Here is a 19,473-nt window from a genome sequence, read left to right as displayed (position 1 = left end):
AAAAAATGTTTTTCTCTCAAATTTGGTGTACAAATTTGTTTATAACCCTGTTAGTGAGCATTCTCCTATGTCAAGATAATCCATCCACCTGACAGGTGTGGCATATGAAGAAGCTGATTAAACAGCATAATCATTACACAGGTAGGTGCACCTTGTGCTGGGGACAATAAAAGGCCACTCTAAAATGTGCAGTTTTGTCACACAACACAATGCCACAGATGTCTCAACTTTTGAGGGAGCGTGCAATTGGCATGCTGACTGCAGGAATGTCCACCATAGCTGTTGCCAGAGAATTGAATGTTAATTTCTCTACCATAAGCCGCCTCCAACGTCGTTTTAGAGAATTTGGCAGTACGTCCAACCAGCCTCACAACCACAGCCCAGTACCTCCACATCCGGCTTCTTCACCTGCGAGATTGTCTGAGACCAGCCACCCAGACATCTGATGAAACGTTTGGTTTGCACAACCGAAGAATTTCTGCGCAAACTGTCAGAAACCGTCTCAGGGAAGCTCATCTGCGTGCTCATCATCCTCACCAGAGTCTTGACCTGACTGCAGTTTGGCGTCTTAACCGACTTCAGTGGGCAAATGCTCACCTTCGATGGCCACTGGCACCCTAGAGAAGTGTGCTCTTCACGGATGAACTGAACCGGGCAGATGGCAGACAGAGTGTATGGCGTCATGTGGGTGAGCGGTTTGCTGATGTGAACAGAGTGCCCCATGGTGGTGGTGGGGTTATGGTATGGGCAGGCATAAGCTACAGACAACGAACACAATTGCATTTTATTGATGGCAATTTGAATGCACAGAGATACCGTGACGAGATACTGAGGGCCATTGTCGTACCATTCATCCGTCGCCATCACCTCATGTTTCAGCATGATAATGCACAGCCCCATGTCGCAAGGATCTGTGAACAATTCCTGGAAGCTGAAAATGTCCCAGTTCATCCATGGCCTGCATACTCACCAGACATGTCACCCATTGAGCATGTTTGGGATGCTCTAGATCGACGTGTATAACAACGTATTCCAGTTCCCGCCAATATCCAGCAACTTCGCACAGCCATTGAAGAGGAGTGGGACAATATTCCACAGGCTACAATCAACAGCCTGATCAACTCTATGCGAAGACGTGTCATGCTGCATGAGGCAAACGGTGGTCACACCAGATACTGACTGGTTTTCTGATCCAATCCAATACAGATACGCATCTGTTGGTCACAGATACCTTGAAAAAAAAAAGGTATCTGTGACCAACAGATGCGTATCTGTATTTCCAGTCATGTAAAATCCATAGATTAGGACCTAATGAATTTATTTCAATTGACTGATTTCCTTTTATTAACTGTAACTCAGTAAAATCTTTGAAATTCTTGCAACAAGTGCTTAGCATATGTGGGAACTCCTTCAAGACTGTTGGAAAAGCATTCCAGATGAAGCTGGTTGAGAGAATGCCAAGAGTGTGCAAAGCTGTCATCAAGGCAAAGGGTGGCTACTTTGAAGAATCTCAAATATAAAATATATATTTCATTTGTTAAACACTTTTTTGGTTACTACATGATTCCATATGTGATATTTCATAGTTTTGATGTCTTCACTATTATTCTACAATGTAGAAAATAGTAAAAATAAAGAAAACCCTTCAATGAGTAAGTGTGTCCAAACCTTTGACTGGTACTGTATATATTACAGTGCCTTCGGAAAGTATTCAGAGCCCTTGACGTTTTCCACATTTTGTTAGGTTTCAGCCTTATTCTAAAATGGATAAAATTGTTTTTTCCCCCCTCATCAATCCACACACAATACCCCATAATGACAAAGCAATAACGTTTTTTTTTTGTGCTAATTTATATTTTTAGAAAAAATAAGGAAATATTACATTTACATAAGTATTCAGACCCTTTACTCAGTTCTTTGTTGAAACACCATTGGCAACATTACAGCCTCGAGTTTTCTTGAATATGACGCTACAAGCTTGGCACACCTGTATTTGGGAAGTTTCTCCCATTCTTCTCTGCAGATCCTCTCAAGCTCTGTCAGGTTTGATGGGGAACGTTGCTGCAGAGCTATTTTCAGGTCTCTCCAGAGATGTTCGATTGGGTTCAAGCCCAGGCTCTGGCTGGGCCACACAAGGACATTCAGAGTCTTGTCCCGAAGCCACTCCTGCGTTGTCTTGGATGTGTGCGTAGGGTCGTTGTCCTGTTGGAAGGTGAACCTTCACCCCAGTCGGAGGTCCTGAGCGCTCTGGAGCAGGTTTTCATCAAGGATCTCTCTGTACTTTTCTCCGTTCATCTTTGCCTCGATCCTGACTAGTCTCCCAGTCCCTGCCGCTGAAAAACATCCCCACAGCATGATGCTGCTATCACCATGCTTCACCGTAGGAATGGTGCCAGGTTTCCTCCAGACGTGACGCTTGGCATTCAGGCCAAAGAGTTCAATCTTGGTTTCATCAGACCAGTGAATCTTGTTTCTCATGGTCTGAGAGTCTTTAGGTGCCTTTTGGCAAACTCCAAGGGGGCTGTCATGTGCCTTTTACTGAGGAGTGGCTTTCATCTGGCCACCGTCTGGCCACATAAAGGCCTGATTGGTGGAGTGCTGCAGAGATGGTTGTCCTTTTGGAAGGGTCTCCCATCTCCACAGAGGAACTCTGGAGCTCTGTCAGAGTGACCATCGGGTTCTAAAAGCCTGTTTTCTCTTTGTCATTATGGGGTATTGTGTGTAGATTTCTGAGGAAGTTGTTTCATTTAATTCATTTTAGAACAAGGCTGTAACGTAACAAAATGTGGAAAATGTCAAGGGGTCTGAATACATTCCGAAGGCACTGTATATTATTATTTTTTATATTTTTTATTATTATTCTTAGCTCAGGTGAAAACCCATATAATTGGGAGGGATCATACAGTCAATGGTAAGGATACATGTAGTAATGTAGCAGGTGAGGAATACCCTACCGTAGTCCAGGCCTTACTCAAGCTAAAACAGCATATTGAAAAATGTGAATAGACACTGGAATGTCAATTGAAAGGAAAACATGTAAGGAGTTATTTGATCTTGTTTTTCCATCAATAAAATGTAATAAATGGATAGTTAATTATTGCAAAAGAATCGTATCTATTGCCATTTTCCAATAAAAACCAACTCAACTACAGATGAATGAGGGAAAATAATATTCCAGACTCCAGTACTACAGAGAAGACATACCCTCTGTCAGTGACAGAGGTCGCTGTGCGCTCTCTCTTTTGACACGATTGGTCTCTGTGCCTTAACGAAAGTTGTCCGTTTCTGTTTTTTTCGTTTGAGGATTTGGACTGCAAGCGAGGTGGATTTATATTTATTTTGTCTTACGGTATCACGTTTTCAGTTGAGTTTAGCCTAGTAATTATTTGACAATAACTTGTCCCGATACATAATAGACATTACGAAACAACCTCCATTTTGAAATGCTAAAGAGTCGGTACAAAGTGTAGGCTACTATCAGAGCGATTGTTCATGAACATATACGTGAAGGACAACACTCAAATGCAAATAATAAGCCTGCAATACATACTTGTACATAAATGGATTGAGATGTGGTTTCAATGCATTTATTTGATTCTGTTCAAAACTAAATGTTTCTTACTAGAACTCACGACGCTATGAATGGCTTATTTGGCAGACTCTGCTCCATTGGAACCTGAGCTCAGCCCTCTGGTCAAGCCAGGACAGTGTTACAAAGACAGTTTCCTCTATCATCTACTTTGTCTTTCAAGTTGATTCTTTTTTATTTGCTTACATAGAATATTTGTATTGCATTCATTATTTCAGATTTTCTACACAATACAACTCTTCTGGGACCAATTGTTTTAATTGTGTTTTGATCTGTGGGACCCAAACATGCTCCAGCCACTGAGGATTCTCTTCAGACCCAAGTGGATGGTCTCACGGTCCTCTGCCAGCTATGTGTCCAGGATGAGGTCAGTTCAGTTCACTGTCAGATATACCCACCCATTTAATAAACATACTGCAAGTTAGATAACGGTTGAATGGGATTGCATTCATGCTAAAGTTATAGCATGTCTGATTTAGGCACTTGAATAAGATAAAGGAGGAGGATGAGGCGTGTCGAGCAGCATTGCAGTCTGGGAATATTTTCCTTTATCACAAACTGGCTCCTCTACTGCGGCGGACTGACAGTGGAATATACCAGCTCCCAGCTCTCCAGACCAAAGGTATTTTATGGCCAGATGAACAGTGCCATGGAAGCTAGGATTGAGACAAAGACTGTATATAACAAAGACAGCCTCCTCTCACTACAGAATCCCTAAATTGAGAGTGACATTATTGTAATGACATAATAGAAATGGGCATTTCTTGACAGGAACAACTTTCAACAGAGATTTACCTGCATATAGCAACACAAACATGTAGTATGCTGAAATGGAAATATGTTTGTGCCTCTCAGATGTAGAAGGGATTCTGGAAAAGCTTGGAGAGGACAAGGAGATGGTGAAGGAATCCATTCTCATCAACTGCACTGAACAGAACAAAGCACAGTTCTCCTTTGATGTTGGTACGAGAACATCCAGACATGTAATACATGACTTCATGGCGTCATAGTTAGTTGGTACAGAAAGTTCCCATCTGGAATAATAATCAATCTCATTCTCCACCTACAGTACATTGTCTTCTGTGTCTCTTGGGCAGAGGACAGGTTGACTGACTGTCTCTCTGTGCTGTAGGGGCGATAGAGCAGACTGCTGTGGAGGAGCTGTGTAGAGGAACCTTCGTAGACCTGAGGAAAGCCTTCTTCCTACTGAGAGGGTCTGAGGCACCGCTTGTAGCCAGAGTGGGTATTGGAGTCAAGTCTCTCCAATCTAGTGTCTCTCTGTGTTTGCTCTTATACCTGGGTGTGTGTTTTGGTCGTTAGGGGCAGGCTCTCCTTCGCTGGCACCAGACCAATGGCTTCTGCAGCTTCAGTGGGCAGCCCACCCATAGGAACCAGTCTGGCAGTCAGCGTGTGTGTCACAGCAGTGGGATCACTTATTACCCTAAGGTAAGAAACTGGGCTTATCTAGCAGATTTAAAAGGTCAATCAGCTATTTAACAGCTCTCATATCACATTGGATTTTCATCATGAAATAAAGTAGTTATTACATTTCCCTAAGAGAAAAGTAGTTCTGTAGTCTCTTTTGTTTTTCTACAGATGTCTCCGGTGGTGATCGTACTGGTGTCTGATGGGAAACGGTGTTTGCTGGGGAGGCAGTCCACCTTCCCACGGGGGATGTACAGTGCACTGGCAGGCTTCTGTGACATAGGTGAGTCTCATGCCGCACATTTTAAACCAATGAGGCATGTGTATTGACTATTTATAACATGTCTATTACATAGGCTACATCCAGTCCTAATATGCTACCCAGGTGTAAACAGCCTGAGAAAGGCCTCCCGAGTGGCGCAGCGGTCTAAGGCACTGCATCGCAGTGCTTGAGGCGTCACTACAGGCGGCGCACAATTGGCCCAGCGTCGTCCGGGTTAGGGGAGGGTTTGGCCGGTCGGGATTTCCTTGTCCCATTACGCTCTAGCGACTCCTTGTGGCGGGCCGGGTGCCTGCACGCTGACTTTGGTCGCCAGCTGGACGGTGTTTCCTCCGACACATTGGTGCGGCTGGCTTCCGGGTTAAGCGAGCAGTGTGTCAAGAAGCAGTGCGGCTTGGCAGGGTCGTGTTTCGGACGCATGGCTCTCGACCTTCGCCTCTCCCGAGTCCGTAGGGGAGTTGCAGCGATGGGACAAGACTGTAACTACCAATTGGCTATCAAGAAAAAGGGGTAAAAAGTACAACAAAACCCCCCCCCCAAAAAAAAATAAACAGCCTGAGAGATGTAACTCACTTATCCATAACTGTACTCGTTAAGACTAATATATTACTGTTAGCATAAGCACTGGTATAGGCTCCTGAATGTGTCAACAGGTGAGACCATGGAGGAGGCGCTCCGCAGGGAGATAGCTGAGGAGGTGGGGCTGGAGGTAGAGTCTATCCAGTACTCAGGCTCTCAGCACTGGCCCTTCCCACAGAGCTCCTTCATGGTGGCCTGTCACGCCACCGTCAACCCAGACAAGACACAGGTCAGTCAGTGGCTGCCTCACTATCCTAACGCTCTCTGTGTTCATACATTCATTTGGCTTGAGTGTGAGCAAGACATCCAGACAAAGCTTTATCCACAGGGCTGGACTAACCAAATCTGGAGCCCTGGTCAAAAACATTTTTGGGGCCTATTTCTGGGTGGCAGAGAGAACATTTTGCAGTTCTAAAGCTAATTTCCTGCAATTCTACACATTTTGCAATGGGGCAGAGATAAAGTGTTGCCGTTTTAAAGCTAATTTTCTGCAATTCTACACATTTTGCCATGGTTAATGCGGGTTCATATGCTATGAGTGACTGAAACATAACAAAATCAGGTTGGTAATCCAGCCCTCCTTATCCATGGTTGTACATTTAGTGTCCAAGAACTGCCAGATCACTACATTTGTTTTGTTAAATTGTTTTTTTGTTCATTTTATTTTTAAAGCGACTTTGAGATTCTACTTGTAATGAAAAGCGCTATATAAAGTAAATATATTATTTTTACATTACATTTTCCCCATGCCAATACAGTGTATATTGAAATAAATACTATAGGTTGAAAACTGAATTAATTGTACGTTGCTGATCTGAACTGCATTGCCTAACAGGTCAGTGTGGATAAGGTGGAGTTAGAGGATGCACGGTGGTTCAGCCTAGAGGAAGTCCAAGAGGCTCTGACGTTCAAGGCGCCACCACGGAACAACAAAGGAGAGCCCACTGTGTTCTGGGTCCCACCAAGCTACGCCATAGCTAACCGGCTGATCCAGGAATGGGCCAATCAACAACACCTAAAATCATAGCAAGATGGGTGGACAACAGACAGCATCAAAGCTGCAAATACAACACACAGATGATTTTAAAAGACCAGGCAGGAACACTGTAGTTTTAAGTGCTTGGTAACACACACAGACGGGAATGAAACATACAGGTCCTCAACAGACACTGGAGGGGAACAGTGACAGGAAATACATCTCATTTGAGGATAAAAGTGTGTGACCGGGACATTCTTGACCAGTGTTTCAATAAATAATAAAATACCATTAACGGGCTTGGCTTATAGCTAACATTTGTCATTCTTATTCAAGATTACAATATGTAAAGCACATTTTTGCATACATTTAATTGTTTGATCACTAGGCCTTTAACTGATGATTTTGTTTCAATATTGTAACTACCTCCACAGTATTGCAATGATTCTCAAAATGATTTACAAAGAGAATGGTTATAAGTGTATTGTAAGTACTGTAATATCATACTTGGTGTATGTACAGATATCAACTAAATGAATAAAACCATAAAGCCTAAATTGATATTTTTTAAGCCTGATCTCTGCCTGCTGTTGCCACCAAGAGAGACTGAAAGTTTTATACGCTTTCATTTTTTATTGACTAAAAACCAAATACATTTAAGAGCAATGTGGAAAATAAAACAATCCTTAAGGGCTACACATAAAACCCATCGGCAACATTACATCACAATGTCTTGATAATGTGTTGTTGCTACATAACCACTTGAACCATCTAGGCAACTAGTCACAGAGGCTAGTATGATACAACTTTCCGTTATAGAGTTTTTTTTCTTCTCCATTTCATCTTGAAAATATAAATTTGAATTGTTTCATAGTGACCCCCCCCCCCCATATAGGCACATCCCCTGCCACTCCAAAACGGACCATATTTAGGTCCTAAGTGACATGAACAGAATATCATCTTTCACTATGACAGAGTGGTCTCAAGAACTGTCTTTGCGCAGGATCAACTTTTAATCATAACATATAATGAAAACAGATGACTGTTAGCAACAGCGCAGAGGTGAGTTAGAAAAAGAGTCACTTCTTTCCCTTTCTTCCTGAGGAGGAGCTCGGTCTTTTCTTGCAGTACTTTGCCTCCAGGTTATCCATCAAACTGTTAAAGCCTGCCTCTTTTGACTTCTGATTTTTCTGAAAGAAAGAGGAGAGGGGGATAAGAGATAAATAACCGACGGAGCTTCGGAAAAAGGTCAGACTCTGTTCTACGTTGTGACGGTGGGTACTGGTTCCACAGCTACGTTGTATCACGTTGGTCAACTAACTGTCTTACCTTGATCATGGCCACCAGGCTGTCCTCGCTATCCAGGCCCATCTCTTTCTGCATCTCCTCTGCTTCTTTACGCTCTTTATCGGCCTGGAAACACAATGACACAAACATTGACAGCTGCATTTGGTGACCATAACGAAGTTTACCTGTATCAGCTAGCTATGTCTCTGTGATAAGAGCATGAGATAAAACGAACTAAAAATGCATTGAGATATACATGATATAGAGTGGTGGATTAGTTCACACACCTTGCGTTTGCGGCTGCTTTTCTTCTTAGCACTCTCGTTGGTGAAAGCCTTGTGAGACCGCAGCGCCTTGGAGTCGATGGCGCACTGGAGGATGGCTCTGATCCGTGGCTCGTCCTCCTGGGTGGCACAAAGCACGTTCTCCATGATCCTGTCCATGTCGCCCTTGTGCTCCTCATAGACCCGCATCAGATCATGCTTTTCTTCCTCAGAGTCCTTGTAGGACTTCTCAAAGTTCAGGATGTCTTGAAGTGTGATCTGCAAAGAGAAAGCACAGTCTTGACATAACTGTGTTCATGTCCAGGCCTGGGACTTTCTGAATGTCCAGTGTTAATTCATTGTAGCTAAGATTTTAATATTTAAGGCTACAGAATGTGAAAACGGTGCAAGGCGGATGTGAAGACTTTCACTAGGCACTGAATGTATCCATTTGTAACTTGCACTGGGAAAAAATACTGTTTTAAATGTCTTAACTTGAAGTCCTACCTTAGGAAACATTGTTCTCCAATACTCTTCCCAATTACGATCTTGGTCAAGTGAGTCGGACTCCTCGTCTACTATGCCCTGCTCATCGTAAATGGCCCTTTGGTCTTTGTCACTCAACACTGCATACACCTTCCCTAGAGCCTAGTAACACATCAAGATACCAAACAGGACAGAAACGGATCATCAGACACCTGCTCCTCCCGATATATCAACCAAGATTTTAAAGGTTAACAAACATTCACACATTATTTTTGGAATATAAATGCTGTCTTGGCTACCTGGAACTTGGCAGTGGCTTGCCCGTCACCTGGTGATCTGTCAGGGTGGACTTGTAGTGAAACTTTATAATAACCCCGCCGAACCTCTGCCTCCGATGCATCATTTGTGACACCGATGACATCATAAAGGTTTGACGTCTTGAACAGCTCCTCACACTGATCCAGTAAACCCATGTCTGCTTCCCCTAGCAACTAGGGCAAATAAAGTAAAAGACAACATAAATGTCAACAATGTGTGTGGAATTAAATGGCAGTGATATAGCTAATGTAACTAGCAAACTAACGTTACACTATTCCCCCTACTCTTTCTGGCTCTCTTTCTGCCCAGAGTCAGTACCCATCTCCAATTCACTTCCCCAAAGCAATAACCAAACGCACAAAGTTGGAGCTATAACCATACAAAATCTTCAATGACATGATGGTCAATTTCAATAACTTAGCCAGCCGCTCAACGTTAACTAGCTAGCTAGCTTGCGCTACTTAGCAAGCAGCTGATGCTAGCTAGCTAACGTTAACTATCTCACTGACACTGGCACTGGCCCCGGCCTCTTAGCTACAGAAATTGTGGAACTAGCTATTCCGACTAGAAATACCAGCAAAAATAAGAATGTCTCGCAACTCACGCGTCCTTTAACTGAAGTGAATGACAGGTTATTATTGTGATTTTATCCGTTTATTTTGGATAGCTCGCTAGGTACCGTTCTAGCTCCTAATTGTCAAAAAGTAAGCGCCTCTCTCCAAAATTTGGCGCGGTATTTGCGTCATCGTATAATTCATCTGAGCGCCCCACAGGTTCTAAACAGCCTCATCAAAGATTCTCAATGCCCCTGATTACCAGATGCAACCACTTGTCCAATGTTTAAATGCCAAAGTAAAAAAAAAAAAGAAGGGGTTTCCTAGAATGCCAAGTATTCAAAAAAATAAATAAAAAACATATTACCGTGTGTATAAGGTAATATACCACTTGGTAGCTTTCAAAATAAAGTAGCTGTCTCTTTAATAAACCCACATCACTTCTAAACCGGAACTACAATTTTGGAGTTCACAAAATACTTCCGTGTGGGCACATTCACTAAAAAAGTCTGTGTACTCCTAATTCATCAAATGTATTGATGTATTAGCTGGTATTATCTTAATATTTCATAAATGCTAATCTGAAAGAGTGGTCAATTAGCTAAAGTCGTGATAAACACCAACAAACAGAATGTCAAATTTCATCGCGCTGCAGACCCAGTTGGCCTCTGTCATGGAGACCCTTGTTCACGCGGCGGTGGCCGAACTGGGTAAACTTGTAGAGGACAGCTCTGTTTTCGTATTCAGCCTGGAATTGACCCAGGGGCATAGCGAGGATGACGAATTATCGGCAAAACTGCAGACGGAGAGTCAGAATAAGATGGTAAGTCACCATGAGTGTGAGAGGAAAGGCCTAGTCTAGCAGCTGGCTATGATACTGAAGCGAGTTAGCTAGCTAGCTAGCTAGCTAGCTTTGCCCATATAACACAGATCAGTTGTCCTATAAGACATCATGTTTATAAACAGTTACGGGTGACAGATACCATGGAAAGTGGCATGCAAGAATACAATATTCACCCTCAATCTATTCATGGTATGTTTTGAAATAATACATTACTCATCTCTTTTTCATTTACAGACAGACTTTGCCACAATCATGGAGGTACTGGGCAATGAGGCATTGGGTAAAATAATGAAAATTGTGGATGATACAAAGTTTTTGATGGACTTTGAATCCAAGTCCTTCAAAGGCAATAGAGGGAAAAAAGCCAAACCACAAGCGAGCATCTTGAATATTCTCTCAGTCGGAGGAATGGGTAAGTAACACGTTTTTATTTCTTTGTTATCTGTTGGACTACAAGAAGAAGTACCTATTTATGCCTCACTTCTCTTTCATTGGTGCAGCGGAGGAACATTCTTATGGCGGAAGTGGTAAAACTGTGGAGCAAACTGTTTCAATGGAGGTAAGCTCTTTGCAGGTTGCATCAAGAGTCATGTAATTGTTATAAAACAATGTAATCGTTTCTGCAAACACTTTGGCTGGTTTCAGTAGGCAAAACGTTAAATGTTTGTAGTCTGTGTCCATTCTTTGCCATTTCTATAATATGATCCAATTATGCTCCTAATGTTCACACCTAATCAATCTGTTTGTGCTGGTAGTCTGCAGATGTGGAGGAAGTGGACACACCAGAATCTCCCCTCGTCTTGGCTGTCTCTGTCAAAGACGAGCATGGGCAAATAGACCTGGGGGCCATTGCAGAGAGTAAGTATAAAGCCAGTACTAGTGTCTCGACAGTACATAAGATCAGCCCATATCATAGTATTAACTGTCACCTGAGATGATATTTTGTCATGGCTATTTTGTTCACATACATGTTTTATGCTTATCTTACAGGAGCTGCCGATGATGCTTTTGCAGGAAACTCTTCCTCAGAGCACCAGTATGGTATGATTAGCGATGACCCCCTGGTGAACCCCACAGACATCCTATTGGAGACTTTGTTCGCCCAAAAGAAGCTCTTCATTTGCACCGAGTGTGGGAAAAGTTTCTCCACGCAGAGTAACCTCAAATCCCACCAGCGACTTCACACTGGCGAGAAACCATTTGTGTGCATGTTCTGCAACAAAGCCTTTGCCCACAAGCAGAGTTGTAATGATCACATCCGCACCCACACTGGTGAGAAGCCCTTCATATGTGGCGTGTGTGGGAAATGCTTCGGCAAGCAGGCGCACCTCAAGACCCATTCGATAATCCACACAGGTGAAAAGCCTTACAGCTGCACTGTGTGTGGCAAGAGCTTCAATCTGGCACAAAATCTGTCTAGACACCAGCAAATTCACACAGGAGAGAAAATCTTCACCTGTTTGCTGTGTGGGAAAGGCTTCACACGCGCTGTAACACTGAAGACCCATCAACTCATTCACACTGGACAAAAGCCCTTCAAGTGTATTCAGTGCGAGAAGAGTTTCCGTCACGCTGTCAATCTGAAGAACCACCAGCGGATTCATACAGGCGTAAGGCCATTTAGCTGTGACTTGTGTGGCAAGACATTCCGTCAATCGGTGAATCTGAAAATACACAAGCGCATCCACACTGGAGAGAGGCCATATATCTGCACAGAATGCGGCAAGACCTTCAGTCAGCAGAGTAGTCTCATGTCTCACGGACGCACCCACTCTAACGAGAGACCTTTCGAGTGTAGCTTCTGCGAGAAAAGATTCAACAACGCCAACAGTCTGAAGTTGCACCAGAGAATCCATACAGGAGAGAAGCCGTACAGCTGTGAAATCTGTGGGAAGACTTTCAGTCAGGGCAGTCATCTCCGAACACACAAGAGGCATGTCCACGCAGGAGGGAAACAGTACATCTGTGATAAATGTGGGAAGAGGTATTCAGACAAACGAAATCTTAAGATGCACAAATGCGTTTATGCCTCAACCTAACATGGTGATGGGCAAACGGTTTCAATTTTTGAGTGGCTTTTGTTGTTGTTTGCTTTGCTGATGAAGGAGAGCCTTGAAGCCTGGCATTTGAATCTCTAGGGAAACCCCCTTCAACTTGATTTTAGCCTGAGCAAAAATATATGGTTTATTTTGAAATAGGATTTGCTGTCAGGAGTTAGGTGTTTTTGTTCCCATTTAAGCAATTATGAAAAGTAAACTAGTAAAACGCAGAAACCAAATATGCCTATGTTAAATAATGTAATGTTAGTGTATACTGTATATAATCAAGCAGCTTTTATAAGATAGGTTATTTAGCTTAAATAAGCATATAGCTAACATTTTGCAGCCTGAGATGTATTGATATAATTTGTAAAAAAGCCTGTAAAACTGAATCTGGAGTTTGGGCTATGAAAAAGTGGTAGGTTATTTATTGTTATAACAGAACCGCTCGGCTGACTAGTCTGTACTTCCAAAACATCAGTCTGCTTTTATTTATTGTTTACCACATGTACTTGTTTCTTAAAGACCCAGTGCAGTCCAAATAATGTTTTCCTGTGTTTATATCATATTGTACAACAGCTGTTGAAACTAACACTGTAAAGGTGTGATTAAATAAAAAATCAGTGTTAATTCCTGATAGTTGCTGGTTGAAAATACAATCTACACATTACCTTCTAATCAGCAATTTTGCATGGGTGGGAGTTTCGGCTTTCCATGGTGAAATCAATATGAGGTAAATTGGTTAATAGACCAATTACAAAGCGTTCCAAACCTCTCTGCCAATAACAGCTAGTTTTCAGTTTTACCCACTCCCAGACAGTCCTAGCAAAATTCTTGCTTGAGAACGTTTTTTTTCTAAAAAGCAATGTATTTATTTTTTAATAGATCTATTACAGTAAGGTACTTCATTGTTACCCAGAAATGATTTGATATTGATATTTTTAAAAAGGCTGCATTGGGCCTTTAAGGTTTGCTTTCCACAGACTTGAATATTCAATTCTGACATTTATTATTTTATAACGTTTGTTATTTTATATACTTTATGATGTAAATGAGAGACAAATCAACACATGGTTGTATGTAGTGTGAGGGAACAAATTGGTTAAAAAAAGATCAGATTAAATTACAAGAATGTAATCAATAAAGACATGCAATGTTTGGCATTTCACCTGTGTGAATTGTGTTTCAGTTATGGATTCACATTCAAATGGTAACCATACTTTGTTGCCTTATTGTTGCCCAAATCACAGCTAATGACATTTGATGAATGAATGGTAAACTCAGTTGAGAAGTTGACATTTGCAGTTGCAGAACTTTTGGAGGCTCATTTTGGTGATTAAAATTGATTTAGTTTCGTTTTCATAGTTTATTTTGCCTTATTTATGTTGTATTATTTAATGAATTGAAAACGCTGTTAATCTAGACATTACTCTGTGCTGTTGCAAAACTGGGTATTTGACATGTTCAAATAATACATCCTTTATTGCTTACAAAAAATATGATTATATTGCACCCTGGTGGTCTGGCAAATAACGTTTGCTAAAAGGAAAATACATTATTTCACTGCGAAGCATCATTATTACAGAAATGCTAACATTTTTTTTGTGCTATTTCTCACGTTGACGTAACATTGATTTTTTTGATAAGGGGAGGGTACGTTTATATTTCCAATGTCAGTGTCAGCTGTACCAGAGGCGGTGAGCGTGTAGTCTTCCTAGGCGGACTTGTTTCCTCCCACAATGTATCAATGCTCGCAGTTTTTGTCTAGGGTCAGATTTACGAGACTAGTGCCAGTGAGCATGTGGTTGTGGATGATTCAGCGAGAGTCGAGTCCAGTGAGCAGAGCAACAGAGTGAGCACTTGACAGCAGCAAGCTTAGCAACACTAGCTAGCTACTGAACAAGCGAAACAATAGTTTTTTCGGACAATGAATATTTGACAATAAATTAGAATGAACACATGACCACTAGGAGAGAGGCAACGACAAAATCTGGATGCATCGGTGGACTATACATAGCCATACGCCGGGCTGAAGAAAAAAAAATACATCGGCTTCAGGGAAAGGTGTTAATGTTACTTGACAACTAGCCATAATGTTGTGGATTTGACTTACTCAGTCATAGATATGGTGCTTTCCTAGCAAGCAGTGTTTGTAAGGCCATTTAACTGACAATTTTGAATTTAGGTAACTAGCTAGCTAGCCAGGCTACTGCTGGCTTGAACTTGCTAGCTAGCTTACTAGCCAACGTTAGCCAGGTTACTGCTGCCTTGAACTTGCTAGCTAGCTTACTAGCCAACGTTAGCAATTGGACCTGCACCTGTTATTCAATCATCCAGTCTGTTCACTTCTCAATTCAGGAATTTGCGGTCACGCATGTTAATGCATCATCATCTGTTTCAATAGGTAAGTCCGAGTTTGAGTCACCTATGTGTGTCAATTTGTCAGTGGAAGTACTACTGTCTTGTCATGAAATGAACAATCCCTTCTCAGGCCTGTTACAGCAGCTAAGAGACAGCTTCAGTATATTGAAATGCCTAACTTGCACTACTGTGTGTGAGAGATACTGTTAAGCATGTTATAACATGTCACAACACGTGAACAACTTCTAAATGAGCATCAGACACAGACCAGTGTTGACCCCTTTACTGGCCTTACTGCTTGGAGGCACCAGTCAAATTGGCCCAGAGGTAAATATTCCTTGTTTTACTGCTACACATTCCTCTCTGAAACAGCCATCCATGCATAATTCAATTAGAAGTGAGTCCAACTGCAACTTGTAAAAACACTGACTGATTGAAGTGTCATTGTTTTGGCCTTGTCATTATAAAATCCCCCAACAGTCTCTAGCAGGTTGGCAACTGTGATGGATTCAGTTGTTTGTGTGGTGGTCATTGGGGGACAGCCACACAACAATGAATGAGATGGAACGAAAGCCATCTTTTAAAATCACCTTCCATGTGTCAAGGTCAAGGCCGCTGATGCTGGATTTAAGGTATGGATCCATAACTGTAAAATACAAAACATGGGGAACCCTGATTCCCAGTGGTAGCCTACACTCTCTGTAGCTCGTGATAAAAGTAACCATTACAGCGGCAGATAGAAGGCCTTGCATGGCGTTATGGAGGTCAGTGAGCCACAGAGTACAGGCCAGGGATATCTGCATGCACTGACGCAGAGGAGCTGCAGAGAACAATTATCCCTCAAGCCTGTCCTAGTTTGGTTACTGTATCCTAAGTTGTTAGTGGATATTTTGTCAGTCAATGTTAGGTATGCTGAACATTGTGACTCAGGTGTTCGCTTGATGTTGTTATTACAACTAAACTACCATGTTATTATGTCAGTGTTTCTGACACACATGCGTGTCATTTGCTGGTGCATGATTTGCAGTCACCCTTTAAAGTCGGCTATACAATAAAACAAATATTATTTGTCCCATGTGCCGAATACAACAGGTGTAGACTTAACCATGAAATGCTTTCTTACAAGCCCTTAACCAACAATGCAGAGTTAAAAAGTAAGTAAAATGTGCAATAATAAAATACTGTCCTAGCTGTTAAATAGTATAGCCACACCTTTCCTTTCCTCTAAGGTTGAGCTGTATCTAGTATGTTGGAATATTGGGGTTGTATTCAGAGTGGTGTAGCATGTTTAGAATTGTGCATACAGAAAATGTGTAGGCTAATGTATTAGAGCTAGAGCTCACATGAGTGCCTGCTTACTCTCCATGTCTGTTCAACATAAGGGCTATTTTCTAACGTTTCACCCTCCTGCATAAGCCCCTGATCGCTGAGCTCTCTCTGGGGTGTCTTTAATCACTCGGAGGAAGGGATTAAATTGCCACTGTGATCGTTAACAAGATAAATATTTAGCCAGTGGTCCTGCTCATCCTATTTTATGATGTTCCACCAGAGTTGAGAGAGTGGACACGGGCCTGATACAGTAGATGTGTAGTTTGGTTAAAGAATGGCAACGTGAGGTCCTGGAGCAGGGGAATAAGAACACTAAGGTTGCCTGCCTTCCTTCCCTGCCCACTGGCCTGGACACTCCCCATTCTGTCTCTCCTCCAAGCTCTTCCCTGTGTGCCAGCCCAGCCTATCTTCTATCCATACATAATTAATGGCCTGGGCCTCTGTACCTGCTGGGGTGTGGCAGTCTCTGTCTGCTGCCAACCCTGTGTGGCCTGCTGGAGTCAGGTAGGGCAGTCTGTCTGTCCTGAGAAACAGTCTGGCATATTACCTATCCAGCGGTGAGCCCTTCATCAGAGGAAATTGAGAAAATAAATCTGAAAATAAATGTCCCCTCAGCAGTTTGGTCAGTGATTCAAAATTGCCAGGCTGAAAAGAAATGGTGTGTGTGTTTGCTGTTCTTGTAAACACTGTCTGTCTCAGGCTTTGAAGGAAAAACAAGACATTTAGGCCTATGTTCTTATCAGTGGGGTGCATGGGAAGAAGATGTAGCCTATTGGCATGCTTTACAAAACACTCACAGGCCAGGGTCCATTCATTCTCTCCAACTTTGTTGGACCTGCATGTTTGTTATCTGAGGCGTGAACTTCACAGGTTGAGTCACCATCTGATAAAATAGGAATGATAACATAGTAATGCACATTGCACACACACACACACACACACACACATTATGAGACACCTTGTTCCCTCATTATCTGGTAGAGTCAGAGATTAAGTCATCTTTTAGGCTGTGTCTCTGTTTTGAGGGTAGGGTTGGGCGGTATCCAGATTGTCATATCGTGATACTGTCCTTCTCTCATACCGCGATTTACGGTATTGCAGGCTTAGTACACAAAGGGGCGGCAAAAAATGCACAAAAAAAGCCCATTGGGCGTCTATTACCAGAATGCTAACAAAGTTAGCATAAGTAATAGCGAATTTCCATGGAGGCTGCTAGCTAAATATGCCAACGAGCGCAAACAAAAATAAATGAAAAGACCGGCAATCCAGCTCAAAGTTATACATATACTGAACAAAAATATAAATGCAACATGCAACAATTTCAACGTTTTTACTGAGTTACAGTTCATATAAGTCAATTTAAATCAAGTCTTTAGGCCCTAATCTATGGATTTCACATGACTGGGCAGGGGTGCAGCCATGAGTGGGCCTGGGAGGGCCACCCACTGGGGAGCCAGGCCCAGCCAACCAGAATTAGTTTTTCCCCACAAAAGGGTTTTTTACAGACAGAAATACTCCTCAGTTTCACCAGCTGTCCGGGTGACTGGTCTCAGACAATCCCGCAGGTGAAGAAGCCGGATGTGGAGTTCCTGGGCTGGCGTGGTTACACGTGGTCTGCGGTTGTGAAGCTGGTTGGACGTACTGCCAAATTCTCTAAAACGACGTTGGAGGTGGCTTATTGTAGAGAAATTAACATTACATTCTCTGGCAACAGCTCAGGTGGACATTCCTGCAGTCAGCATGCCAATTGCACGCTCCCTCAACTTGAGACATCTGTGGCATTGTGTTGTGTGACAAAACTGCATATTTTAGAGTGGCCTTCTATTGTCCCCAGCACAAGGTGCACCTGTGTAATGATCATGCTGTTTAATCAGCTTCTTGATATGCCACACCTGTCAGGTGAATGGATTATCTTGGCAAAGGAGAAATGTTCACTAACAGGGATGTAAACAAATTTGTGCACAACATTTGAGAGAAATACGCTTTTGTGCGTATGGAAAAATTCAGGGATGTTTTATTTCAGCTCATGACCAACACTTTACATGTTACGTTTTATATTTCTGTTCAGTGTGTGTATATAGGTAGGAACTACTGAATGTGATTTTTGGTGAGTTTGGACATTTACAAGCGAATGTGAACGAGAGACATTGTGCAAATGAACAAAGTTTTGACGCATGCTTGTCTGATGGAAGAACAGTACTGGCTCTGGAGCAGCATGTGTACACGCTGTGTCTGTGTGGAGTCTGGAGTCGCTAGGGCAACGGGCCTGCTCTGCTCGGAGAAGAGGTGGGGAGGAGCAGACTGGCCTAGAACCGAGAGGAGAAAAAAACACAAGGAAATCAAGATAGCAGTGGCAGCTGTACAGATAACTCATCCGAAGTGCTTTGACTTCTCAAACACTGCAGAAAGCGAACACTATATGACCCTTAGGGGTCGCATTAACGCAGAATTCTACGTTTTTCACGCAGGAAAAAATGATAACACATGTAAGAAATATCTTGCTGTGTTTTGTAAATGCAGTTCTAAAATGCTTCTTATTGTAATTTCTGCTCGGCATCAGACTAATTTTGTGCTTCAGTTGCACTTCTCCACAGATGAGAATTCACAAACGGGCATTCTATCAGCAGACAGCGCTCTGACTGATGTGTATCTACATTTCTCTGGAGCGCTCTGACTGATGTGTAGCTACATTTCTCTGGAGCGCTCTGACTGATGTGTAGCTACATTTCTCTGGAGCGCTCTGACTGATGTGTAGCTACATTTCTCTGGAGCGCTCTGACTGATGTGTAGCTACATTTCTCTGGAGCGCTCTGACTGATGTGTAGCTACATTTCTCTGGAGCGCTCTGACTGATGTGTATCTACATTTCTCTGGAGCGCTCTGACTGATGTGTAGCTACATTTCTCTGGAGCGCTCTGACTGATGTGTAGCTACATTTCTCTGGAGCGCTCTGACTGATGTGTAGCTACATTTCTCTGGAGCGCTCTGACTGATGTGTAGCTACATTTCTCTGGAGCGCTCTGACTGATGTGTAGCTACATTTCTCTGGAGCGCTCTGACTGATGTGTAGCTACATTTCTCTGGAGCGCTCTGACTGATGTGCATCTACATTTCTCTGGAGCGCTCTGACTGATGTGTATCTA

The 19,473-nt window shown here is 42.6% G+C and overlaps 4 protein-coding genes across 5 annotated transcripts in view; 3 read left to right on the top strand and 1 right to left on the bottom strand.

Annotated features, from left to right (window-relative positions):
- Positions 1 to 3,212: 3,212 nt before the first annotated feature.
- On the top strand, positions 3,213 to 7,410 carry nudt13 (nudix (nucleoside diphosphate linked moiety X)-type motif 13). Its single transcript, XM_084179138.1, has 9 exons — positions 3,213 to 3,322; positions 3,808 to 3,956; positions 4,069 to 4,211; positions 4,445 to 4,552; positions 4,722 to 4,828; positions 4,910 to 5,035; positions 5,186 to 5,297; positions 5,948 to 6,102; positions 6,709 to 7,410. Exons 2-9 carry the CDS (start codon positions 3,877 to 3,879, stop codon positions 6,898 to 6,900), a joined length of 1,023 nt encoding a protein of 340 aa, XP_084035264.1. The 5' UTR covers positions 3,213 to 3,322; positions 3,808 to 3,876; the 3' UTR covers positions 6,901 to 7,410.
- Positions 7,396 to 10,199, bottom strand: dnajc9 (DnaJ (Hsp40) homolog, subfamily C, member 9). 2 transcript variants are annotated; one of them, XM_084179232.1, is made up of 6 exons: positions 9,808 to 10,199; positions 9,185 to 9,376; positions 8,907 to 9,047; positions 8,424 to 8,678; positions 8,179 to 8,262; positions 7,396 to 8,039 (listed from the first exon to the last, which is right to left on the bottom strand). In XM_084179232.1, the coding sequence occupies exons 2-6, from the start codon at positions 9,356 to 9,358 to the stop codon at positions 7,929 to 7,931; spliced, it is 765 nt and encodes a 254-aa protein (XP_084035358.1). In that variant the 5' UTR covers positions 9,359 to 9,376; positions 9,808 to 10,199; the 3' UTR covers positions 7,396 to 7,928. The 2 variants fall into 2 exon arrangements, with proteins under 2 accessions (XP_084035358.1, XP_084035359.1); XM_084179233.1 differs by having other exon boundaries at positions 10,125 to 10,193.
- A 22-nt stretch (positions 10,200 to 10,221) lies between these two features.
- LOC311128985 (uncharacterized protein) lies at positions 10,222 to 13,808 on the top strand. Its single transcript, XM_084161217.1, has 5 exons — positions 10,222 to 10,580; positions 10,836 to 11,013; positions 11,102 to 11,160; positions 11,357 to 11,459; positions 11,592 to 13,808. Exons 1-5 carry the CDS (start codon positions 10,389 to 10,391, stop codon positions 12,638 to 12,640), a joined length of 1,581 nt encoding a protein of 526 aa, XP_084017343.1. The 5' UTR covers positions 10,222 to 10,388; the 3' UTR covers positions 12,641 to 13,808.
- Positions 13,809 to 14,412: 604 nt separating this feature from the next.
- The window catches only part of ccser2b (coiled-coil serine-rich protein 2b), a 118,262-nt gene continuing 113,201 nt past the window's right edge, over positions 14,413 to 19,473 (top strand). The window contains exon 1 of the mRNA XM_084179025.1: positions 14,413 to 15,044. The gene's annotated coding sequence lies outside the window, so the exon portion shown is untranslated. The remainder of the gene's footprint in view (positions 15,045 to 19,473) is intronic.

The sequence above is a fragment of the Coregonus lavaretus genome, assembly GCF_964263955.1.
Source record: "Coregonus lavaretus genome assembly, chromosome: 1".
Lineage (NCBI taxonomy): Eukaryota > Metazoa > Chordata > Actinopteri > Salmoniformes > Salmonidae > Coregonus > Coregonus lavaretus.
This window is presented reverse-complemented; position numbering and strand designations above follow the sequence as displayed.

Bases quoted from the DNA above. Each gene is read 5' to 3' on its own strand.
- nudt13 (XM_084179138.1), top strand. From the start codon at position 3,877: ATGCTCCAGCCACTGAGGATTCTCTTCAGACCCAAGTGGATGGTCTCA. The intron at 4,829-4,909 runs GTGGGTATTGGA...TTTGGTCGTTAG, and splicing joins AGGCACCGCTTGTAGCCAGA to GGGCAGGCTCTCCTTCGCTG. The intron at 5,036-5,185 runs GTAAGAAACTGG...GTTTTTCTACAG, and splicing joins GGATCACTTATTACCCTAAG to ATGTCTCCGGTGGTGATCGT.
- LOC311128985 (XM_084161217.1), top strand. From the start codon at position 10,389: ATGTCAAATTTCATCGCGCTGCAGACCCAGTTGGCCTCTGTCATGGAG. The intron at 10,581-10,835 runs GTAAGTCACCAT...TTTCATTTACAG, and splicing joins CGGAGAGTCAGAATAAGATG to ACAGACTTTGCCACAATCAT. The intron at 11,460-11,591 runs GTAAGTATAAAG...CTTATCTTACAG, and splicing joins CCTGGGGGCCATTGCAGAGA to GAGCTGCCGATGATGCTTTT.
- dnajc9 (XM_084179232.1), bottom strand. From the start codon at position 9,358: ATGGGTTTACTGGATCAGTGTGAGGAGCTGTTCAAGACGTCAAACCTT. The intron at 9,048-9,184 runs GTAGCCAAGACA...ATGTGTTACTAG, and splicing joins AAGCCACTGCCAAGTTCCAG to GCTCTAGGGAAGGTGTATGC. The intron at 8,263-8,423 runs GTGTGTGAACTA...TTGTGTTTCCAG, and splicing joins AAAGCAGCCGCAAACGCAAG to GCCGATAAAGAGCGTAAAGA.